This window comes from Emys orbicularis, chromosome 1 (genome assembly GCF_028017835.1).
Source record: "Emys orbicularis isolate rEmyOrb1 chromosome 1, rEmyOrb1.hap1, whole genome shotgun sequence".
NCBI lineage: Eukaryota > Metazoa > Chordata > Testudines > Emydidae > Emys > Emys orbicularis.
In genome coordinates this window covers 157447391-157468830 of record NC_088683.1, presented here as the reverse complement: position 1 = coordinate 157468830, position 21440 = coordinate 157447391, and the positions used below count along the sequence as shown (strand labels likewise).

The 21440-nt window shown below is 46.9% G+C and overlaps 1 protein-coding gene across 3 annotated transcripts in view; it reads left to right on the top strand.

The window, feature by feature from the left end:
* Positions 1-6714: 6714 nt before the first annotated feature.
* The window catches only part of STXBP5L (syntaxin binding protein 5L), a 392773-nt gene continuing 378047 nt past the window's right edge, over positions 6715-21440 (top strand). For all 3 annotated transcript variants that reach the window (XM_065413820.1, XM_065413813.1, XM_065413804.1), the window contains exon 1: positions 6715-6918. In XM_065413820.1, the coding sequence (XP_065269892.1) occupies positions 6715-6918 (204 nt within the window). The remainder of the gene's footprint in view (positions 6919-21440) is intronic.

Here is a 21440-nt window from a genome sequence, read left to right as displayed (position 1 = left end):
CAGCCAGCCAGAGCGATGCCAGCCCTGGGGCTGACCAGAGTGACCTCAGCCCCGGGCTAGCCGACCCCAGCTCCGACCATGCCAGGCCAGCTGGAGTGACCCCAGCCCCTCTCCCTTTAATCGGTCAACTAGTTAAACGCTATAATTTTAATTGTTTAAACAGTTAACTTTTAAAACGGTATTTACATCCCTAGCTGCAGGTGGCATCGTATCTCTCTGGTAATGGAACTATGGGGCTGGTCCCATGCTGGAGTTGTAGTGGGGGGACGAATGGGTACTCACAGCTGCTCCGAGTGCTTCAACTTGTTCCTGCAGTTTTCCATTTGCAGACGCTGTACTTGATCCCAAAGCCTCTGGTTTCCGGTCTAGAGGACAGCAATCTGTTCTTGCAGACTCACAGGCCCCTAGGGCATTGGAGCTCCAATAATATCCATACTTGGTCCAGGGGTTCAGCAATGAGTCCCAGAAGAGACTAAGAGGGTCTGAGCAAACTCTCAGGGCCTATAATGGGCAGTATGACCTAATGGTTGGAGCCCAGAGTAAAGCCAGGGTCATGGTCAGGAGTCACACCAAGGGACACAGCCGGAGTTAGAAGCCATGCCAAAAGTCAAACCAGAATCAGAGACGTGCCATGGATCAAGAAGCCAGTGTTAATAACTGCAGCAAAGGCAAGGGAGTAAGAACAAGGTAAAGTAACATGAACAAGGAGCAGGGACCATGCAAGCAGGCTGGAACTTGGTCTCAGGTGTCTGGTCAGCAGCAGACCTAGCAACTAATTGCTCAGACAAGGGGAGTGGCATGGACAGGAAGATTTATGCTAAGAGGTGTCCAATCAGCAGTCTGCTGCTAGTCAGCTGGTGTAGCCCCTGTTTGTGGGTCTACGTCTGTTCTTGTAGCAGGTTGGTGCAGATGATAAGGCTCTTGCTCAGCAACCCTAGGTTTAAGACCTGACAGTAACTGGCTAGTCTTGGATTAGACCTTCACTGCAATTGTGGTATGTGTTGGTTCCTAAGGCTGGTTACTTGTAGCATTAGTCAGATAGCGGGCATTAAGACTTTTAGGGCTACTCAGTGATAAAAATGTGATGGGTGCAGTACAAGGATCAGAAATAAACACACATTACCAGTTTTTGAAAAACTCTTGTTTCTACATAAAAAACAAAAGTTTAGATTAGGCACCATCATAAATATCAAAATTTCATTTTGGACAAAATACCCTGAAAGAAAAATTATGGGTGCAAAGCAAGGTCATGTTAAAATAAAATAGTGATAAAGACATTAATATAAAATTCTAAAATCAAATGTGGACATCCTTCCCCCAAACATCACTGAAATAAATCGCATAATCACACAAGTAAATAAGTAGGTTAAATCCTCAAGTATAATCCTTCAACTACACTGTTTTCATACTGTTATTGAGTCAGCCAGCTGCTTTTATTATACAAGAAAATATGGAAGGTTCTGTTGAAAATCATATGAAATACTGTTGCTGGGAACAGATTCTTAGTCAGTTCCAAGCTCTTGAGTACCCTAACAGACTTTAGGAGGTGGCATGAGTCATTTTTAACAGCTATCTCATTTGCTTTTGAGCTCAGACTCCTTATTGTGCCTTGTGCATAAAGTTTGGTTTGCTATATCATGCTTCTGAAATCAGAGGCCATTCGTGAGTTCAGAGTAAGCCTCTGGGACTAAGTCATTTCAAGAAAACACTATTTGGCCATGGTAACTGTTGCAGTTCCATTAGTGATGGAAATGGTGGAAGCTGTAATTTCCCTTGTACAGTCAATCAGTTTCTCTGTCGGTTGTGTGGGTCTTTCACACAGCACACAATGAGAGAAAAACATTTTAACATATTAGAAAATCTGATCATAAAACTACAAAAATGAGCAAGGGGCATTAGGGCAGGTGTAGTACATGAAATTAATTTAAACTTTCTTGAAAACTGACTAGCTTTCAAGTAGGCCGTGTCCCTTTCACCTCAACTCTCTGTCATTAATCTGTTCAGAAAATTACAGCTAATGCTGATGTTGTGGCTTTCAAAAGGGTGGGCAATTGGCCTCCATTGGCTTTTCCAACTGTCAATCAGGCTTCTCTCACCTGTCCCCGCCCAACCAGGCGCCAGCTGACGGTGTGTCTCTGTCTAGTGGACAGTTCTCCCAGATCGAGTCAACTGTCCGCCTCGCCAATTACATACAATCACTGGCTTCCCTCAGACAGCCAGTGGCACGGACATGGGCTAATGGTGGAGACCTGTGACTTGGCAAATCTGCTGTCAATCAGAGATAGGTGCTCTGGCCCCTAAGAGCAGGGCGCGCGTGTGGGGTTACGGGCGTGACCGTTTGTGCACGCGCCCATGCGTGGTGGTGGGGCTGGGCTGGGGGGACGAGCTGCTGCTGCTGCTGCCTGTGGTTTCAGAACCTTGGAGAGTGTCTGAGAGTGTGCAGGAGCAATAGAGGTGGAGCTGGAGCCGTGGGACCGGGACAGCGGCCGCCCCCGCCACTACTTTGTTTATCTATTTAGCTTCTGAAAGAGGGACATTGTGAACCCCGCTCAGTGGCTGGGTTAGGGCTACCCCGGGCATGGTCACCCCGGCTACCCTCTCACCACTGGGCACAGTTCCTCTGGCACCACCAGGCATGATCACCCTGGCACCACCAGGTACAGTTGCCCTGGCTACCCTGGCATTGTAGGGAAAATTTCATATTTTAACACCTGCCCCTGCAATCACCATCTTGGATCACCATAGTTGTTTGGGATCCATCTTTGTTCCCCTTCTCCTTCACCAGTTTGGTGCTCTTCTGAGTAAAAAGGCGGGAAAAGCTAAGGGGACGTGACTGGCTAAACTGCCTGGCAACGGGAGACTATAAAAGGCCATCTCCCCAGTCACCTAGGGCTGCCCGTCAACAAGGCAGTCAGTGGACGCCTGCACTTAGGGTTGCTGAGGCCATAATACCTCTGGCTGCATGGTTGGGGTTACTTGCCTGCACACTGGATAGCAGTCCATCAGCTATCCTCGGTCTCTGTATCTTACACACACGCAGGACACAGCAGGGGAAGAAGACCTGTGGGAGAAAGACTGGCATCCCTGGTCAGAGCCCTGTCTTCGCAAAGGAGACCTGTTGCAGAAAGATCAGCTTACCTGTCTTGGAGCCCTGTCTTGGAGTTCCTGTCTTTACCTGTGTCCAGTGCTCCAGTCCTGATGTGTCCGTGAGGGTCCATCACATCCTGTTATCAAGACATGGTACAGTGTCATCTTTGTAACCTTTGTAACCTGCCCTGGTAAATAGCTTGGGGCCTGGGCTTTAAGCCGTGTATCTTGTTTAACAGCCGAGTGGTTCTGTATGTTGGTCCTTTTGGACTTGGGGGTCCTAGTTAAGTACGTCTGTTGTTAATTTACTTCATTTAATAAACTGTTTTGCACCTTACCCCATTGTAAAGCTTTGTTTTGGGATTAAATAACCTGATGATAGACATGGGATGGGGGGGACGAGCCTAACTGCATCCTGGCCAGGTGAACAGCACCACCAGGCACAGTTGCCCTGGCTACCCTGGCACCACCAGGCACAGTTGCTCCAGCTACCCCATCATTGCCAGAAATTGCTGCCCCAGGACTGTGCGGAATAGTTGCTCATTTACCCCTGGATTGTGTTGTGGTGACAGAGAGCCAGTCAATTGTCTCAAGGCTGTGGATGATCAATTGGTTACTATGGGACTGGGCAGAGAACAATTTTTGCTTACCTCAGGACTGTGGGGCATGGTCAGTCAGTTAATCCAGGACCAGGAGTATTATCCATTACTCTAGGTCTCAGAGGATCACTTGGTTGGTTATCTTGGGACCAACAGGTTATGTTACCACAAGGGACAGTCGGCCAGTTGTTTTCGGACCAAAAAGCAGTCAGATACCCAAGGACTGCTGGGGACCTTTTGTTGGTTACACCAGGACCACGAGAGACATAGGCGTGGGTACTCGGAGTGCGGGGGGTGCTGCAGCACCCCCAGGTGGCTCCGCACCCAGGCCTCCACTCCCCAGCCCAGGGCTTGGGTCCCGACCGTCAGCCCTGCTACCTGGCTGCTGGCCCCGTGCCTGGGGCTCCACGCCTGGGGCTCTACTCTTGGGGCGGTGACCCCGTGCCCTGGCTGCTGGCTCTGTGCACAGGGCTCAGGTCACGGCTGCTGGCCTGCTTCCCAGCCACTGGCCCTGTGCCCCGTGCCTGGGGATCTGCTCTTGGGGCACTGGCCCCGTGCCCACGGCCCCACACCTGGCCCCCTGCTCCCAGGGTCCTGGCTGCTGGGGCTCTGCTACTGGCCCTACACATGAGGTCCTGGCGGCAGGCCCTGTGCCCGGGGCTCCGCTCCTGGCCCTATGCCTGCCCCCACCCAGCCTTTGCCCCCTTACCCCTGTCTGGGTCCCCCATCCTGGAGACACGGCATTGCTCCCGGCCACAGCTGTGGGTGGGGGGTGCAGACAAGGGTAAGTGGGCTGGCTTTCAGCATCCCCACAATTAAAAGGATTAACAGACATGTTTTTACCCCAGACTGGTGAGGTGCTGTTTGGTTTCCTTACAATTGTGAATGGTGTTTCAGATAACTGAACTGCCCTCACAGTCCGGGTGTATGTTACAACTGTGAAGCATCTTGGGACGGTGAGGGGTAGTTCAATACTCAGGCAAGTAAAAAGCTGCCAGTCCAGCGACGAATGGTCAATTACCCTTAAGAGTGTGAGGGTAAGGGTGAGGGGAGGATCAAGGAGAGCAGCAATTGCTGTCGCTGCTGGGATAGACAGACAGAAAGAGTAGCCGAAGCAGGAGGAGACAGCAGTGGCAGGAAGAGAATCCAAGCTTAAAATTACCATAACCTCAACATAAAATTACAGAAATAGCTGTTAGCGGGCCCTGTACAAACCAGAAAGCTCTACACCCCATACAGCGTTTCTATAGCATTTCCAATCTTCAGAGCACATCTGGTTTATAGCCCCGGTTGGCGTGGGGCCGGCAGGCTCCCTACGTGGCTCCCCGGAAGCGGGGGCATCTGCTGCTCCTAGGCGGAGGAAGGGCGCGAGGGGCTTAGAGTGCAGGGCTGGGGCACGAGGGGAGGCGTGGGATGTGGGAGGGAGTTTGGGTGCGGGGCGCTCACCTCGCTCGGCTCCCCGCAAGCGGCGACCAGTCCCTGCGCTGTCGGAGGCGCGGCTCTGTGCGCGCTGCCCCCTCCCCCCCAGCGCTGGCTCCGCAGCGCCCATTGGCCGGGAACCGCAGCCAATGGGAGCTGCAGGGGCAGTGCCTGCGGATGGGGGCAGCACGCGCAGAGCCACCTAGCCATGCCTCCGGCACCTAGGGGCCGCGGCGCAGGGACTGGTCGCCGCTTGCGGGGAGCCGAGCGAGGTGAGTGCCCCGCGGATCCGGCGCCCCGCGACCCAACTCCCTGGTGTTAGTTCCCGGGATTTTTCACTTACCGGCACCCCCTGTTCACCCAACATGCCGGAGAGAAAAGCGGTGACTGGTACCGTTTATTGAAGGTGGTTTGGGGACTTTAATGTGGTTTGTTATTTTAATAAAAATACCCCAAACCGAAGGTTTAAAGGCCAGGCTTAGGCAAAATAGATAGAAAAATAGATTCAACTCTTTTTGGATGCAGGTTTTAATCTCGATTTATGGTTGTTCATTCGCGTTGAAACAAAATAACTATCGAACGTGGATTCTGTGAGAGAATAAGATGCCGGGTTTGACATTATTTCTTTTTTTGAATATAAATTCTTAGTTTTGCTGCTTGTGGAGTTTTTAAAGGACCTTTTCAGGGCAGCTTTTACATCTGACAAAATGAAGTCCATATTGATGAGCTGCCAAAATCTTAGGAAACGGTTCCCTACCGGGTCTTCGACGGCATGGCTCTGGCGGCTGAAGGACCCGCCACCGAAGACCCGGTAGGGAACCGCCCAGTGAGTACAGCCCCCACCCATGTCCTGCCCCCGACTGCCCCCCTCAGAAACCGCAACCCATAACCCCCCCCCTTGTCCCCTGACCACTCCTTCCCGAGACCCCCAACCCTAACTGCCCCCCAGTACCCCACCCCCTGCCCTGTCCCCTGACTGCCCCGACCCCATCCACCACCCCCCCGACAGACCCCCGGAACTCCCATGCCTACCCAACCCCCCCTTCCCCATCCCCTGACCGCCCCCCAGAACCTCTGCCCGATCCAACCCCCCCGGCCCCGGCCTCTTACCCCCGCCGGGGCTGGGCCGGAGCCGCGCCGCGCGGCCGGAGTCAGGGCCGGGCGGCGCCTGGAGCCCTCCTCGCGCCCCGCCCAGCCCCAGCTCACCTGCAGGAAGCCCGGCTGCCCGGGAATCGGCTGATTCGCGGGAAGCGGGGAGGGGGAGGAGAAGCCGGGGGAGCGTCAGGGGAGGAGGCGGAGCTCGGTGAGCTGGGGCCGGGAGCAGGGCAGGGAGCTGCCAGAGATTTTGTTAAATTTAAAAGCCCTTTTAGAACCGGGACAACCGGTTCTAAAAGGGCTTCTAAATTTAACAACCGGTTCCCGCGAACCGGTGGGAACCGGCTCCCGCTAACCACCTAATATTGGGACCCTGTTTGGCACAAGGGACTAACGCACTGCCTGACCCAGCAGAACATCGGACCGTTTTTTGTTTTTGTTTTGCTACATGGAACTGATTGTGTGAAAGCACACTGGTCCCCCCCCCCCCCATCCTTTTAAAGATTTTTCCAAAATGAAGAAATTTAATTTCCGCAAAGTTTTGGATGGTTTAACTGCCTCATCTCCTGGTGGCAGTAGCAGTGGTGGCAGTAGCAGTGGTGGTGGAATTGGGGCTGGAAGTGGATCCGTGCATCCAGGAGGGACTGCAGGTGCTGCAGGGACACCCAGAGATGAGATCCAGGAAATCCTATCTTCGGATTATTTCCAGATTTGTAAGGTAAGGATTGGAGTGGCTCTTTCTATTCATTTACTATTAGAATTAAAAGAAAGAATGAAAGAAAAAAGCATCTATTAGGGGGGCTGGGTGATGTGATGCCAGCATACCTTTTACTTGACAACTGCAGTGTTTGTGGTAGCTAACCCTGGAGTGATGGGATGGAAATCACATTTATGCTTGTTCTTCCCTGTGCACAGTTGTAGTAGTCAACAAATGCATAAGGCTCTTAATGTCAGCATCAAGAGCCCAATCCTGAGCTCAGGCTCAGTTTCCAAATTGATAACACTACAATGGCCAGGTAAGGAATTCAGGCAAAGCTAGTAAGAATGAAATGTGCAAGTGAGCTCTTTTTTAGAAATTCAGAGTAGCGTACAAGGGTTTTTTGTTTTGTTTTTGTTTTTAAATAAAATATGTTGCAGGTAATATTTCAGGAAAAGGCATTAAACAAAGGTAAAATCCACTGGAGTTAATGTTACACATAATGTTTTCATTTCTCATTTGTGATGCATTGAAAAGGGATCAATTATTTTCCTTTAATATTTGCAATGAAGACTGTTAACTATGGCAACATTATAATAATAGAACAGTATCAAGATTGGCTAGCCCCAAATTTGATTGGTCTTTGTTTTTCTTAGGTGTTGACCAGATCCTTCAATGAGAGTTTTGTCTGAGTAAGAAGTGTAGGGTCATCCCTGTGTTTGTCTTTTTCATATTTATTTTTCATAATGAAAGCTTCAGCACTATTCTTAAATAAAATCAAATCAGTACTAGCTTCTCAGTAACAACAACAAATTGTAATTAAAAAAAAAAAAAAGAAATGAAATGTTGAGCCCAATCCCATTGACCTTAACTTTGACATGAATTCTGTTGACTTTCACTGGGAGTTGTTCCTAAGAAAGGACTGCAGAATCAGGTCCCTTAATGTTGAACTTTCAAGGGTGTCTTGTAAATAGTGAAAAGGAAAAATGATTTTTTTTTAAATTGTAAGAAAAAATTGCTAGTATGTTTTAAAAGCTGTGTTAATCTTCCCAAAATAAACTTCATCCTTCAAGGTTTTTGAAATTCCAATTTGGCTCAACTTGATGTACAAAACGTCATCAAAGGATGAACCATTTATTTTTATTTTTTGTTACTGTTTTGCTTAATACCTTTGAAAAATAAAATAATTTGATTAACATAGGCATATAAAGAAAAATAAATGAAGTTTATGTGTTTAAGATACTTCTTTCTTAGTCAGCATCAAAGGCTATGGTTTGAAATTTGGGAAATGATCAAATCATATCGTAATCTAATTGCTTTTGGTTCTTTGGAAAAAAGAAGAAATTTAAGATATTTAACCATGTAAAGTGATACATTGCATGTATCAACATAAATATTTAAAACTAAGGGCCCACTTATGCTGTCATTGAAATCAAACAACTAGCACATTTTGGGGCATAATGGTTCAAATTCTGTTCCCAATTAAAGTCAATATAAAATCTCACATTGACTTCAGTAGGAACAGGACCAGAGGGAAAATTACTTCAATGAGCTTTGGATTAGGCTCTGTGTAAATAATAATGGGAATTTTGCCATTCATTACCTTATGTGAAAGCAGGATCAGGCCCTTTGGCCAAATTCCTCCATAGTCTAAATGTGTGCAACTCAGTTGTCTTAATGGAATTATACCTGTTTACACCGGGGTTCAATTTGGCTCCTTTTGTGTATGTATACAATAAAACAGTATTATGTCAAACTTCAAATATTTTAATAAGAGCCCTGCCTCTCCTTTTTAACACTACAGTAATAAAAAGGAAATACAAATAATCAAAAATATGTTATAATATCATTGCAGAATCTGACTTAAATCCACAAAGTCAAGGGAATTCTGAGTTAAGGCTAAAACTCAGCATGTTTAACTCCATGATGAAGTCATCTTACAGCACCTGTGATTTGTATTTGTCTCAAAATAGTATCGTGTGATATTACATGTCATATGTTGTAATACGTAGTCAAAATAGGGTGCATTAAGAATAGTGTCAGTTCATTTTCAGCCTTAATTCTGAATTTACTTGTTACTTTAAAATATTTCCGTGGTGTTACTTTCTGATGAATCTATCTACATACATGAGTACATTAGTAAAACATCATTTTTGGAAGATTTTGGCAGGCAATAATTGCTTCTCTTTTTAAAATTAGCAGACTTTTTATTTTTTTAAAAAACATTATTAAGCTGAGTGTTAATATCAATACAAGAAAGCTTTAAGCTGCAGCAGCACTTGCTTATAAAAGCATGGTACTGCAGAGGCCAACCTGATAGTATACAAAATATTTACTTCCTTTGATCAAAACACATAGATGCAATAAAAGCAAACTTGCCAAAATATTCCATAAATATGTGGTGATAAACAAAATATACTTCCCTAAAGGTTATCCTTAGATAGGAATTGTTCTGCTGTATGGCCTTTTGGTGATCTTATGAATATGTTTGAGTAAACCAACAGAAGACCCATAGGCCCCAATCCTGCATTTTGTAGCACGTGAATGGACCACTGTGCTCATGCAGGCCCTCGCTGAAGTCAGTGGGGCTCCATATGGGCACAGCAGTCCACCCGCATTCTACAAGGTGCAGGCTCAGAGTAATAATTTGTACCATAAACCAATGCAAAAGAAATGTTGCAAAAGTAAAAATAAAGAAAGGATCATAGAATCTAAAACTTGCCTTTTTTTCAAGTTACTCCTACACAGACTTTTGAGATTTCTATTGAATATTATTCAACTGGAATAGGTAAGTTTTTTAGCTGCATGTCTGAGGTCCTGATCCTACAGCCCTTGCTCACTCAAAACTCCCATTAAAGCAAATGGCAAATTTGGATTTTTATGGGCTGCAGGCTAAGGACAGATAGAGCAACAGTTCAGCTAATCTTTTAAAACCGTTTTATTTTTCTTTCCTTTGCTGTGTCTTCATTTAGGTATAGAACATAAAAGCTGACTCATACTTCAGAATTATAGGGCCTGATCTTAGGCACATCTCCCATTTGAAGTAAATGGGAGCTTTTCTTAAATAAAAACTGCAGGATCTAGATCACAGTTAAGACTGGTTTTATTATTAACAGATCTGAGGGCTTTTTCCTCTCTGTGTATTTCGAAAGGTGCTTATCACTGAGGTGTCTATCAGGTATATTAGTAAATTAGATTTTTATTTTATTTGGATGTGTTCACAATTGCCTTTTGATATTTATTTTCAAAAGTAGGGGACTACATTAATGATTTTAAGAATATAAATACACTAGGTTTGGAAATATTGTGAGCTAAATTACTATTGCCTTTCCTAACAAGCATGATAAATTTACATGAAGGTAATGTTGTAATAATGAATCAGTGGCAACCTCTTTTACAGTATTAATATAATGACATGAAATTCTGACACTCTTATAGTTGTCAGCTACTGTGAAATCAGCAAACTGAGATACAGATCACATAGTTTACATGGCTGCTCTTGGGAGGTGGGAATTCATGTGCATATCATAAAGATATTGATTATAGCTGGGATCAGCTGAATCAAAAATTTTAATGTAGTAGCTGTGACAGATATTGCAACCGCATGCAATATCTGTGAGGATCATTTTGTGTTAAGTGTATGAATGGTTTATATAACACTGTGGGCCAGGGATTGTATGTAATTCCAAGGGGGAAGGATTACCACAGCTCCACAAGGAACTAAAAGCAGTAGGGGGTGATTAAGATGAATCATTTAGGTTATAAACACTCCAGAGAGCTACCACCCCTTGGAGAGGCTTCAATATACTAGTTCAGACTGGTTGTTTTTTTTAGAAACCAACAGACAAAGAACAGGCTTTTGGTGTAAAAAGGCTGGGTTTAAGCTGACTTGGGGCCTTCTTTCTGATCCAGCAAATGGACAGGACCTTCTGTCAAAGAACTCCAACCCTTGCAAAAAGGTTGGAAAGACTGTGGCCTACTAGAGCCCCGTAAGACTGATGGGTGACCTCTGGTAAGCTTTTAGCATAAGTATAGGAACTTTTATTGTTTTTGACATGTTTTTACCTTGAGAATAAAGGTGCTTGCTTTAGAAGGAGCTGTGTTGTAACTAGTAATTGCTGGCAATACACAATTAATAGCTCTGGGAGAGAAAGCAATGGACAGGTGCTGGCCTTTAGAGAGAATGGCTTTCTGGAGGTATGACAGTGTAATGCAGGGAGCTGTGCACCCTTAAAACCCCAGTCAGAAAGGAGAGAGACATAGATCTCCAACCAAGAGAGGTGATGGCTGGGAGCTGGAAGCCTTAAGTGGGTTCCCTTGAGGGACCACAGAGAGGGAATGCAGTTGAAGTTATCCTGAAACTGTGACAATAGCCTCGTGCCAAAAACTGGGCCTGATCCAGGTGAAGTTAGTAAACAGGGGTGTCATTTACTATAAGGTGGGGGAGGAGCAGCTGCCTCTCCTGTCCTTGGTTTCTACCCCCCTGACTTTTCATAGGTCTATATGCTTCATTATGTCTTCCACTCCCTCCCCCCAACTTTGGGTGTGATGATTAGGAGAGCAATAATTGCCCAGTTTTTCTCATTCATTATGCTGTTCTGGACAGAGAATATTCTGTATGCTGACACAACTTTGCCCATCCTTTACCCACCGAATTTTTCTGAGATGACACCCCTGATAGTAAAGCTCAAATTGATGTTAGTGGCATAGCATTAGCCTCATTCTTTGGAATAAGGGTCATAGTTTCTTTTATTTTGCCATCATATTAAATAGGTGCTTTCCTAACAGATGTTCACAGGTGAGTCCAAGCCACAGTCCACAATATGTAAGAACCTGTTGGACTAGAACCAGGGAACACAGGGGTTCTGCACCACTGATGGTTCTGCATCATCACTGGAAGCTTAGGCTGTGTTTCTGGTGGAGGACCTTGTGAAGCTGGGCACTGCAGGAAGTGCTGCCCAGAAAGTGGCAGCCCCTTGCTGCCCCACTGATTGGCTCATGCTGGTATATAAACCCGGAAGCCACTATGGGGAGCTGATTGAGCAATGATGCAGATGTCCTACTTTCTTCCAAACCAGACCCTGTCTTGCTGTGGATCCTAGACTCCGGCTTCTGACCCTGGTTTGTTCCCAACTCTGCTATTTGCCTGCTGTCTGTAACCTGGTGCCTGACTCTGACTTCCTGGTATCCAGACCCGGCTCAACCCTGACTCTGCTACTGGTTTTCTGATTGCAGCTGGGTAATTGACCAAGGCACACAGGCTGCCCATGGCCTGGTCCTCACAGTTTGCTCAGACCACCTTTGCCCATCCCTCCCAGAGACTGTGCATGAGCAGCTAGCAGGCTCACAGGGAGAAGCAGCTATACTACATGTCTGAACAGACCACCCATCATCTGAACTGGCCCTTGCATTGCTGCTGCCAGAATGATTTGATGGGGATTGCTGGAAATTCTGGAGGATCCTGTTCTAATGCTGGCTGCTCTTCCTGCTGCACCCCCGAATGTACCCTACAGATCAGATAAAGGTGGGGCTAGTAGTTAGCATGCTCATTGGTGAAGTGCTCAATTGGGCTTCCTCCTGTTGGCGCAGAACAGCCCCATGCTTTCCGACTTGGACTCCTGCCTGCAAGCCTTCTCAACCATTTTTGATGACCTGCATCGTGTCCGCTTCACAGAGGCTGCCCTCTGGAAGCTGCCGGGGCAAAGGCCAGCCACCTCCTGTGCTGCTTTTTTCTGATGACTTGTTGTTGATGTCATATGGAATGGAGCAGCCCAACTATACCAGTTCTGGTGGGGAGTCCGTTAGGATGTGAAAAATGAGCTAGCCCATGTTAAAAACCCACATTCCTAGAGGCTTTTATTAATCTTGCCGTGTGCATTGACTCTTGGCTGCATGTTCAGAAAGAGGAAAGAAACCCTGTGCCCACCCTGTACAACAAAGCCTGTAGAGCTGCATCCTGAACCCATGCAGGTCACCCTGGGTCGCCGACGCCTGGCCCCAAAGGAGAAAGAATGTCAGCTGCAGTGCGCCAGGACATGCCCTTGCCCCACTTGAAAGAGCTGGGGAAATGGAGCAGCCCAAGCCTGCTAGGGTGGCGTACAGCCTGGGCATCACTAGAGCTCCATGCTCTGGAACCAACCCTCAAGTAGAATCCTGTCTGGAACCATAGGCTGTCCCCACATTTCCAGTTGCTACTGTGGGTGCAGGCTACAGGCAGGCACAGCAGATCCCCTGCAACTAATGATAATAGACTCCAGGACTGCTGCCAACTTTGTAGGTGCTAAGGCAGCCCAAACCACTGCCAAACCCACACTAGACCTGGTGGAGATGATTGATGGCTGTGGATCCTATCATCAGGACTGATGATCCGAGAGACTGTCCCCTTAGAGATTATAGTAATAGGGCACCAAGAAATAATATGCTTTGATATGATCTGCTCTCCATTCTTCCCAATAATTCTTGGTATTCCTTGGTTGGAGCAGTATGACCTGTGTATCTCCTGGTGGCGGAAAAGCATTCGCTTCTCCTCCAAATATAGCCAGAAAGCTTGCCTCCAACAAATCAACCAACCCTCAGTTGACCCGCAACAATGGCCCCAGGAGTGAATAAGACCTTCTGAAGTGAGACCCCAGATGGTGGGGGATAACCAGAAGCAGTGATTCCAGACCAGAACCTCAACCTCCCCGACAAATACTGAGACTACCTGAATGTATTTGAAAAGAAAAACATGGATTCACAACCCTCACACAGGGACTACGATTATTCAATAGACCTACAAACAAAGGCAAAGGTGCCACGTGGATGGATATACACTATGTCTGAGCCAGAGTTAGAGGCACTACGTGCATATATATCCACGGAAATCTTACAAACGGCTTCTTTCAGAGATCCACCTCTCCAATGTAGCACTAGTCCTCTTTGTGTGAAAAAGGAGTGGGTCACTATACTTCTGCATAGACTATCATGCATTGAATCAGGTGACTATTTGTAACCAGTACCCCCTGCCCCTCATCCCAGAATTACTGGGCTGCCTGAGGACTGCCAGCTTCTTCACTAAACTAGATCTTCAGGGGGCATACAGTCTAGTGCGCATAAGTGCTAAGGATGCATGGAAAACCATTTTTCTTACCTGATATGGGCACTTTGAATACTTAGTAATGCCATTTGGTTTAACCAATACCTTTGCAACGTGTTAACATTTTGTAAATGATGTGTTCAGGGGCATCCTGGGCCATATGTGATAATCTACCTTGATGATATACTGGTGTTTTCTGAGAACCTGAGCAGCACTGCCATCATGTCTGGTCTGTCCTGGAGAGACAGTTTTATGCCCAGCTAGAGAAGTGCACCTTCGACCAGGACACCCTTGATTGTTAGGTTATATCATCTCCTCGGAGTGTATTCAGATGGACCCACAGAAGATGGAAGCCATCTACAACTGGACAGCATCCCAGACCCTTTGAGAACTTCAGTGCTTCCTGGGCTGTGTGAATTTTTATAGGTGATTCATCACCAACTTCTCTGAACAAATAGCCCCTCAGACTTCCTTCCTTCATAAAGTCATTTGGTTCCCTTGGTCACCTGAAGCCCAGCTCAAAATCGCCTTCACCATGGCCCTGATTTTGGCTCACCCTGACCTGACTTGCCCATTTATAGTGGAAACAGATGCATCCAACATGGCCCTCTGGGTAGTACTCTTGCAGCAACTTGGGCTGCAGTCAGTTCTGCACCCTTGTGCATTCTACTCTCGAAAACTTGCCCCTGCAGAGATGAACTATGGAATACTGGACAAGGAGCTGCTTTCAATCCAAACTGCATTTGAAGACTGGCGTCATTGCCTTGAGGGAGCTTGGGACCCAGTACTGGTTTTTACTGACCATAAGAACCTCGAGTACTTCTGCAAGGCCCAAACTTTGAACCAGAGGCAGTTAAGGTGGGCCTTGTTCTTCTCTTGATTTGAGTTTACAATTACCTACCGTCCAGGAAAACAAAATGGGAAAGCCGACGCTCTACTGCGAAAGGGAGAATACTACTGGGAAAATGAGGTACTTACTTCATAGCCCTCCTTCCTCCTCAAGCCTAGTAATTTTGTCAATGCCACAGTTCAGGAAGACTGGTCTCCCTTATCCAGTCTGCCTTGAAAGAAGACTGGCTCGCCCAAGGAACACAGCCCACTGGGGGCAAAGATGCACTGTTCTGTGTGGGATGGGATAACATACTTTGAGCGCACATATGTTCCCTGGGGCACTCCCAATTGAAGGTGCTACAGCTGTGCCAAGATGCTCTGTTGGTGGGTCACTTTGGCTGCCTTAAGACCACATGGTTGCTGAATTGTTCTGGTGGTCCTGAATGCAGGCCAAAGTCCAAGCTTACATGGACTCCTGCATGTGATGGGCATGTACCAAGTTGCCCCAGAGCAGACCACTCAGCAGCCTAGGCTTTATTGCGGAACATCTAGCATCAGATGGCCATATAGCAGTCTTAATGGTTGTGGACTGTCTGACTAAAATGGCCCATCTCATCCCTTGCAGCCACCCAACCTCTGCTGAAACTACTACCCAACTCCTCATGCAAAATGTGGTTAGCCTCCATGGGCTCCCACACCACATAGTTTTAGACTGAGCCCACAGTTTACCTCTCACTTCTGGCACAGAGCATTCAGATTACTGGATGTCTGCATATTCACCTTCTCCACATACCATCCCAAAACAAATAGACAAACCAAATGGGTGAACCAAGTACTGGAACAGTGTTTTGTAAATTATCACCAAGATAAACTGATTTACACTCCTCCCAAATGCGGAGTTTTCATATAACAATGCTGACCATGCCTGTGCATGTTAGAGCCCCTTCTTCTCTAATTACGGGTTCCAGCCCTGAATAAGGGTTGCCAACTGGCTAATCTCACAAACCCAAAGACCCTTGCCCTGCCACCTGCCCCACCCCTCCCCCAAGGCCATGCCCCCGGTCAGTCCATCCTCCCCTCCCTCCATCGCTTGCTCTTCCTCACCCTCACTGATTTTTACCAGGCTGGGGTTGAGGGGTTTGGAGTGCGGGAGAGGACTCAGGGTGCAGGCTCTGGGCGGGAGTTTGGGTGCGGGAGGTGGCTCAGGGCTGGGGTAGGGGTGTGTGAGGGAGTGCAGGCTCTGTGAGGGAGTTTGGATGCAGGAGGGGGTCAGGACTGGGGCAGGGGGTTGGGGTGCAGGAGGGGGTGCAGGCTCAGGCCAGGCGGCACTTACCTTGGGTGGCTCCTGGAAGCGACCAGGCTCCTAGGCTTAGGGGCAGCCAGGCCGCCCCTGCCTGCAGGCGCCGCCCCTTCCTGCAGGCGCCGCCCCTGAAGCTCCCATTGGCCACGGTTCCCGGCCAATGGGAGCTGCGGAGTCGGCGCTCGGGGTAGGGGCAGCGTGCAGAGACCCCCTAGCCCCCCCCCCAGGCTGCAGGGACATACCAGCAGCTTCCAGGAGCGGCGTGGAGCCAGGGCAGGCAAGGAGCCTGCCTTAGCCCTGCTGTGCCACCGGAGTTTTAACGCCTGAAATGTCCCGGTTTGGCTTCAGTAGCCTCCGGGAGATAGAGCCTGATCTGAGAGACTCCCGGCAAAACTGGGAGGGTTGGCAACCCTAACCCCTGTTTTCACCTGGCACTACCAGCTGCCATCTACTGGGTCCAACAAATCCATCTTATTAAGGGGAACTGAGGAACAACCTAGTAGAGGTGAAGAAGGCTTACAAGAGGCATGCAGACCATCTGCGACAGGAAGTTCTGGCATTCACAGTAGGCCAGAAAGTCTGGCTTGCTGCCAAGCATCTCCAGACTAGTCAACTCTCCTGGAAATAGGACCACCAGTTCCTGGAACCCTTCCAGATATGCCAGCAGATCAACCTGGTTACCTTTAAACTACAGCTTCCCCAGTCTCTCAAAATATACCCAATTTTTCATATTTCCCCTTTTGAAACCCTATACTGAGAACTCCTTCCCTGATTGAACTACACCACTGCTTCCATGGTTGAAATCCAGGGTCACAAGGAGTACAAAGTGCATGCCATCCTTGATTCCTGATGGATGCCTGTACTATCTGGTGGACTGTGAAGACTATGGCCCTGAGAAGCACACTTAGGAACCTGCTTCCCATGTCCTTGCCACTCACCTGGTGGGGAATTCCACAGGACTCACCTGAATAAGCCTGGACCAGCAACACCCTTGCGGGACTAGAACCTAGAGCTATAGTGGTGCTGGGCTGCTGATGCTTCCGCATCACCATTGGAAACTTAGGCTGTGTTTCCACTGGAAGACCCTGTGAAGCTAGGCACTGCAGGAAGTACTGCCCAGAAGGGCCTGAGTGCCTGCTGATTGGCTTATGCCAGTATATAAGCTGTTATGGGAAGCTGTCTGCGCAATGATGCAGACTGTCTGCTTGCTTCCACTCCAGACCTTGTCTTGCTGTGGACCCTAGACTCCAGCTTCTGACCCTGGTTGTCCCTGACTCTGCTGTTTACCTGCTGTCTGACCCTGACTTCCTGATAACCTGACCCAGTTCGACCCCGATTCTGCTATTTGCCTGCCATCTGCAACTTGGTGCCTGACTCAGACCCTGCTGCTTGTCTCCTGACTTGGTAACTGACTGGTGCACACAGGCTGCCCACAGCCCGGCCCTGACACAGTATGTAGACATGACCAGTTAGCTGTGGGAATAAATCTCATGTTAAGATCTTGGAAGATCACATTTATGACACTGCAAATCTCTTGAGTTCAGAAAGACCATAAATAGGGATATTAGGGCTTTTATTACTTTTTCAGGAGATTGGTTGCTAGGCATGATGCAGTTGGGAGAAGATTGAATGAGAATGAAGATGAACACTTATCAGACATAGAGTCGATATTGTTTATGCAAGAAAGTCTCCCATTGGGGAGAACATGAGTTTTCCCTTGCATAAGGAATGTAGAATTGAGCATGCAGACAATTATATATTTAATCTAGACATACAGAAAATGTTGGAAATTCATATTAGGGTTAGGAACACAGACCTGTGATCTCTCTAGTCCAGTATCCTCTCTCTGGCCATTGTCAGCACCCGAAACCTCAGAGTAAGGTGAAAGAACCCTACAGCAAGTAGATGTGCGATACCCCCAGTGGAAGTCCCCTCCTAATCCCCAATAGTATGATATTGATAACTGAAGTTTTTATCCCTTCCAAAACATTTTGTTTACATTAACTGATATAACTGGATATTCATTTTATCCATATAAACTTCCTGTTCCCTTGAATCATACTAAATTCATAGGTTTAATAGTGTAGGCACATAACGAGGCCAGATCATACATTCCCACAGAAAAACTGATGGGGCAAGGAGACCTGCATGAAGTTCATTTTGCAGAATTTTCTAGGAGGCATCCCCTCAAGGGAGATTGGTTTGGGGGGCTTATGAATTGTGCAAGGGTGATGCCTCCCAACCCCAGTTGATCTGAGAGTGAGATATCTGCCCCCCAAGATGCATTCAGGCAGTAGCCATCCTGCAAGGACAACTTCCCCTATGCCCTATCCTGGTAGTCTCCATTCTGTGGTTTCAGCAGGGGCTGTGTTGTCATTGGCTGAATGACACTGTCCTGTAGTGACACTGTGTAATAACTATATGATTGTGATTAAGACATTTTAGTGTTTGTGATGCTAGATTAGATTAAACTGATTTTTAAAGACACACTAGATTTGTTTCCTTCCCTTAAGGGGTCCATTGCAGGGCAGAGATAAGGTTGATCAGTGTCCTTAACTGTGCGTTTACATACTGTAACATGTCTGGATTTCTTTCAAGTGTAAGCTTAACTCTTCATTTCCAAGGTTTATAATGTTTGGTTCTTGGACAACATCCCTTCAAAGTATTTAACCCTAAATTACTAATATGTACTCTCAGCCTTAACGCCAATTTAATGTAGTTTTTGTCTGGGAATTTCCTTGTTTATTTTTAATTAAAAATTTCATATATGAACACTAAACAAGAAACTCAAAGAGAATGTTACCATGTGATACTTCTAATGATTTGAAGATATGAAGTGTCAACCTTAAATCATTTTAATTTTTATGGCCAAAATAAGCCATAAAAGTCTGTTTTCTGCCATTCTGGAGAAGCACAAAGTATACTAGCTAGGTAAACAGGGTTTGCAGTTGCTTTGTTGAGCCAGAGTGTACACTCAAGATTCTTTCCTTGCACACACATTCCAAATTTCCTCTCCCCCACTTTCTCCACAGCCCTTGCGTGCACACACGTACTCCAATTTCCCCCTTTCCCCTGGACCCCTATGTTCTCCTTCACATGTGTGTGCACGCACGCACACACGGAGTTTCCCCCTCTCGCCTTCCCTCTCTTTTCATTAGAACTGGTGTAACATATAGCTTTTGAAAAGGAGAATTTAAGATTATCATTTTTTGCCATTATATTTCATAACTAAAATTTATCTGGTTCATAAGAACTTCCCGAGAGAGAAACACACAAAATTGCTATCTCCTATTGTTTGTAAGAGACTGAGGTCCTATGCTGATTCCCTCTTTCCAAAAGGCCACCACCTCCCATTGCTCCCAATGAAAGAGAGGCCAACCTGTCTCCATGAAGGTGGTGGCACCCTATGCTGTCCGCCCCTGGAGAGGAACATAAAGGGAACAGGAGGCAGCAGCCCATGGCGGTGAGTGTATGGGCTGGTCTACGGGGGGGCTCGATCTAAGATACGCAACTTCAGCTACGAGAATAGCATAGCTGAAGTCGACGTATCTTAGATCGACTTACCTCCCGTCCTCACGGCGCAGGATCGACGGCCGCGGCTCCCCCGTCGACTCCGCTGCTCGCTCTGGTGGAATTCCGGAGTCGACAGGGAGCGCGTTTGGGGATCGATTTATTGCGTCTAGACAAGACGCGATAAATTGATCCCCGATAGATAGATCGCTACCCGCCGATCCGGCGGGTAGTGTGGACGTACCCTTAGAGCCCGGATTGACGGACACTAGTTCATGCTACTGTGCTAAAAATAGCTGTGTAGATATTGCGGCTTGGGCTGGAGCCCAGGCTCTGAAGCCCACCTCCCTCCCTAAGCTTTTGAGCCCTAGCTCCAGCCCAAGCCACAATATCTACATAGATATTTTTAGTGTGGTAGTGTGAGCCCTGCGGGCCCAAGTCTGTCGACCCAGGCTCTGAGAGTCACTGCCCTGGGCTGTGTAGATGTATCCTCAGTCCCACTGAGTACACTAGGACATGCTCTTCTCAAAATAGCCACCTGAGGGCATAATGGAACATATCAGCCATTTTGAAAGTGTTTTTGTGTAGGATTCTCTGTAGTAGAATATTATTCTTTAGCATTTGTTGAAGGAGAAACTTTCAGGTGTGAACTTGTTTTACAGGAGCATTTTGCAATGATGGTGCAGGTCTGGGGTTAGTGTCCTCTTTCCCTCTTACCATGGGGTGAGAGGAACTGAAGTGCTGCCCTGGTATCCACCTGCCTGTGGACACTGTTGGAGAACAGTAAAGGAAACAGGAGAGAAGAGAGGCAGTCGCTACTAGAGACGGTGAGGGGGATGCAGCACAGAGGTCAACTTTCATGACTATCCTGACCCAGTGGGGTTATTGGCATGTATGCAGTAAATGCAGTCCATTGACTGAAAAGATTCTATTGTACCTGCTACTTTTATGACATCTGATGTGGGAAAAGGGCATTGGAGTTATAAAAATATTTTACAAAACAATAATACCTAGCAATATAGTATTTTTCCTCAAGAAGGGACCTATACATTTGATCTCTGAGTGCTTTACAAAGGCGGATCTTCATTTTACAGATGGAGAAAATGAGAAATGAGAGAGGTGAAGTGACGTACCCAAGATCGTGCAAATACATTGTGCATTTTTTTTCTGTAATAGAGATTTCCAGCCCCCAATGCTGAGGCAGGACTAGGTGACCTCCCAAGGGCTCCCCCAGCCCTACATGTCTGTGTTTAAAAAAGCTGTTTACATGGATTTGTTAACTTGTCACAGCTTATATAAGATGCTTGCTGGGAGTGAGAGAAGAGCATAGAGGGTTGTATGATTTGAAGTGTAAGTAGTGTGTATCTGGGGGAGGAGATAACAATGTTATCAAGTACAGATGGTTGATAATACTTAGCTCTTTAAATGGAATGTGATGCTATCCCTGGATGGTTTTGTCCATGGTTTAATAGGCCTGCTCGCTAGCAAGGTTTGTGAATGATAAAAGATTGGTAATGCAAGTGGGAGATGTTTGGTGCCTGCAGTTAGGGACAAATTTTGTGATTACATACACTTTGTATAGCTCTGAAGTCAACAGGATTGCACAAGGTGTAAGTCAATGCAAAATTTGACCTTTAACATTTAAGACTCTGATTCTGGCTGCTAGTGGATGTACTAGCACAGATCCCTGTTCTTAAAAGTAGCCACACTGATTTCACTGGAATGTTGTGCAGATGCAAATGTCCACCCTAGCACATCGGTTTGCAGGATTATGGCTTAAACAATTAAAATGGATTGCTTACATTTCATACAAAAAAACTACAATAA